Raw genomic sequence first — 3,977 nt, 5'->3', positions numbered from 1 at the left:
AACCCCCCCCTTTTTTTTTTTTTTTTTTTTTTTTTTTGTCAAAACAAGTTTTTAGGATTTTTTAATTGTGTTGAGCATAAATGCTTGTCAGAAATGCCTTTTCTTGCTTAATACACTACGCTAAAATTTCATGACTTGACTTGGACTCGAACCACCAACCTCCAAATCCAGAGTTCACCGTGGTAACCACTACAGCACTGGAAGTAACTCTATACACGTAATAATGCTTGTAATTGAAGTACTTACTTATTCTATTAGTGTGGAACTGTAGGCCCACAAGGTCTTTTTTTTAACCGATTGACATTGAAATGTCTTTTTTTTGCCTGGTGTCTTGTTTTGTTGCTGATGGCAGCAATTTTGCTGATTGTTCGTCCATAATTGAATGAGAAAAAACGCACTAATAGCAAAAAAAAAAAATAGTACCTATACCACCTCCTACTTACTTATTTTGTCACTAGGAATAAGGTACCCATATCTAAGGTATAAGTTAGGTCATAAGTGCTAATTGAGATTGTCTACCTACTTACGGCCCTTGGCTAGGGGGCTAGGTTGTTTACTTGGTCTTTTTGCCAGCCTAGTTAGCTTAGTTGGTAGGATAAAATCCGCCCGGGCGGATTTTATCCTACCAACTAAGCTGATGGGATAATGTTCGTTCTCGGAACGGCTGGGTTTCTCCTATCCTGTCTTCCTTCTCTCTTCGGTTTCGGGACGATAAGACCATAGCAGTTACAGTTCCCTCTGTCAAACCTCTTAAAAAAAAATCTTAAACGTAGCCTCCATGGCCTAGCGGGTATCACACTAGGCTTGCACACCGGAGGTGCCAGGTTCGACTCCGACGAATAAGTGAAAATATATACGACAGCCAGTTCACATCAACAGACTAAAAACGATCCGTAAAATAAAATAGCTAAGTTAGGTACCTACCTTCACCTGGTAAGTATTACAGGGAACTGAATAACTGCTTGATAAAAATCCTCCTAAAATACTTACTTACGCATAGAGACAGGTAGGTAATTAGGTATATGTACCTAGGTACCTTGGCAAAATTTCCACGTTGACTTCTACAAAATAAATACGAACACACGATCAAATACCTACTTACCAACCTATGTAGGTATAATGATGTTGTAGGCAGGTAAGTACCTACAATAGGTAGGTATCTATACTTAACTGATAACTTACCTATTTTACACAGGTAGATTCACTACCTAAGTAGGTACGTGAAATTATTTTTATTATTATTATTATTTTTTTTGTAAATTTGTTACCTACTCAGCTAACAGTTTACTGGTCTACTGATTTCTCGTGTCAACATTATTTTTAATAGCGCGGTATGCCATTTGTTCAAACAGATAAACCCGTGGTAACATTACCACCTCATTTTTACCTACTGATAAGAAATCTTCCTCTCCGTACGCGTAAGGTAATATAAAAAACGCCTGCGATAAAAGATAACCATGCTTCACGCAAACATTAAAACATAATGCGCCTTCAACTACTAAGGATACTTCATGTAGTACTTTTGTACTGTTTGAAATTTTTAAATACAATTATTTTTCCCATCGGTATCAACAGCCGTGATCGTCTAGTGGTTAGGACCCTGCGTTGTGGCCGCAGTAACCCAGGTTCGAATCCTGGTCTCGGCATGATTTTTTATCCACATTCGTAACTTTTATGTCCCAAAAATGATTTTTTTTGTCCACATTTTTACCTACTTGATTTTTTACTTTCTATTTTTTCGTAATATTTAAATGAAATAAGAACAAATTGAAATAGGTAAATAAATAGATTTATTTTATGAGAGAGCCAGCTTTTGTTTTGGGCAAATCCTCTACTGTTTGAAATAAAGGCCTATGTTACAACATGAAATAATATTGATTTTTTTTTATTAAATTCATTATTTTATATTTATTTATTTTTCAGGAACTACATCTTCTATCATCCTATTGATATCAGAAAATATTTTTTTTAGAACTCTTCTTTAAAACACTGAATTTAAGAAGCTCTCTTTCATGATTTCAGAAATTGACAAGGGCCCATATTCCAGACATTGTTTTACTGGTATTGAGAATATTATTTTTGTCTTGAAATAGATAAATACCCACATTTTATTTAGGTATTCATTTATTATTATTACTATTTTTATGTTTGAACTGGTATATCACATAGGTATAGGTAGCTAGTAGATAGGTACAGCTAAAAATGCAAAAAAGTATGGCATAGCTAAAGGAGATGAGGCACTATGTTTTGGCAGGTGAGTCTGCAAATTTCACTGTTATGAATAAATCATAATTTGCCATCACTAGAAAATAATTTAAGTATTTTAAGTAAAATAGAAATTTAAAATTTAGTTTTCTATCACTAGTAAGTAGTAAATGGAGGTTTAATTAAAAAAAAAGTAAAGTATCTTGCTATGTTGTCCATTTTCCCTTGTAACTGTTTGTAATTTTATTGTAAAATAAACAACTCTCTGGTTGTAATATTCATACTAATAATAAAATTACAAACTACTATTAAAACCATCCCCACTATAGTCAAGCAATGTTGATCAATATTGATTGAAATTGACTAAAATAATAAATCACAATCAATTTTTTTTTTTCACACCACTAAAATACTTGGTGCCAGCTTAGTTAGCTTGGTTGGTGGCATGTCGCTGCCTTGTAAGTGCTAGGCCGCAAGTTTGATTCCCGCCCAGGGCGGATTTTATCCTGATGGGATAATGTTTGTTCTTGGAATGGCTGGCTTTCCTCCTATCCTGACTTCCTTCTCTCTTTGATTTCAGGACAATAAGACCCTAGCAGTTACAGTTCCCTTTGTCAAACCTCATAAAAAAAAAAAAAAAATACTTGGATTTTACAGACCTACTTTATATGGGTTCCATGCCATCATGACAACATTACCTGCCCATAGTGTAGAATTTGGTTTACAAACCTCTTTCAGTTTGAGATCACATCCTTTCCAATATATTTACATTATAAATAAGATTAATTGATTAGATTAATTAGTGTATTTCTGTTCTAGCTCTCTGAATAGAATGTGCATATCTTTAGATAGCCAGAGTTCAATCACTGGATATTGTTTATTGTGATGCCATTGGTTCATCTGGTTTGGTTTGCCTATTGGCTTTCTTTGCCTCCACGTGACCAAAACAGTTCTCACACTCATCATCACTCGAGTCCGAGGAGCTTTCATCAAAGTTTGCCTTGGGTTTCTTGTAAATGCAGCAGCATTTTGATTTTCTTTTATTCATATGCTCATTGTCTATTGTGTTCTCAGTCCATTTGACAACTTTCTTGGTCTCCGGCTTTTTCAATTTGACTACAACCTGTCCAAGTGAGTCAGTCTGAAAGAGAGAGAACAAGAAAAATGGTTGAGTGAAAGAACTCCTTCAATAAAAAAGAAAAAAAACCCTTGTTGTAATAATAATAAGCCTGGATTTGAAGAGCTACAGTCAGTACTTGAGTAATGTTCATGCACATTAAAATTAGGTACCTATTCAACAGTATTTTTTTCTGTGCAAATTCCCCCAAAATACCTAATCCTGTTGTATTGTAGTTAGTAGTTACCAAAAGTGGGTCTACTTATCACTGAATAGATAGGTATCCAATACCTACCTCTGTCTCTGGTTCAGGGGAAATGGTAACAGTAGTGCTGGAAGTTGGAATTTCATGAGTCCTTGACATTTTCAATAAGGTTCCAGATTTCAATTCCTTCCAATGAGATTACGGGAATTTATTTTGTAAAAACCAGGAGATGTATGTGTTATTGATTTTCGTGCATGTTTCCTAGCAGTGAATCCTAGACTGTCTAAAGACGTTTTGTTAAAATTATGTTGAAAATAGCTCACAGCTGTAGAAAAAGTGATGGGTAGATTTTGTCTCCAACTTCAGATTTTCTTTAGGGATGTTGCGATATATCGAAAACCGATATATATCGATATATTTTTCGTCGATATATCGATATATATCGATATA

General features: G+C 34.5%; 1 protein-coding gene and 1 non-coding gene across 2 annotated transcripts; one reads left to right on the top strand and one right to left on the bottom strand.

The window, feature by feature from the left end:
• The first annotated feature begins 1,574 nt into the window (after window positions 1-1,574).
• On the top strand, window positions 1,575-1,646 carry Trnah-gug. Its single transcript has one exon. It is a non-coding gene; the product is annotated as a tRNA-His (tRNA).
• A 1,258-nt stretch (window positions 1,647-2,904) lies between these two features.
• Window positions 2,905-3,908, bottom strand: LOC103524146 (E3 ubiquitin-protein ligase PPP1R11-like). Its single transcript, XM_008489149.3, has 2 exons — window positions 3,618-3,908; window positions 2,905-3,346 (listed from the first exon to the last, which is right to left on the bottom strand). The coding sequence occupies exons 1-2, from the start codon at window positions 3,684-3,686 to the stop codon at window positions 3,083-3,085; spliced, it is 333 nt and encodes a 110-aa protein (XP_008487371.1). The 5' UTR covers window positions 3,687-3,908; the 3' UTR covers window positions 2,905-3,082.
• Window positions 3,909-3,977: the final 69 nt, after the last annotated feature.

The sequence above is a fragment of the Diaphorina citri genome, unplaced genomic scaffold (genome assembly GCF_000475195.1).
Source record: "Diaphorina citri unplaced genomic scaffold, Diaci psyllid genome assembly version 1.1 scaffold119254, whole genome shotgun sequence".
Classification (NCBI taxonomy): Eukaryota; Metazoa; Arthropoda; class Insecta; order Hemiptera; family Psyllidae; genus Diaphorina; species Diaphorina citri.
The sequence above is the reverse complement of the archived record's forward strand: the minus strand, read 5'-3'. Positions and strand labels throughout refer to the sequence as shown.

Bases quoted from the DNA above. Each gene is read 5' to 3' on its own strand.
- LOC103524146 (XM_008489149.3), bottom strand. From the start codon at position 3,686: ATGTCAAGGACTCATGAAATTCCAACTTCCAGCACTACTGTTACCATT. The intron at 3,347-3,617 runs GTAGGTATTGGA...TCTCTCTTTCAG, and splicing joins CCCCTGAACCAGAGACAGAG to ACTGACTCACTTGGACAGGT.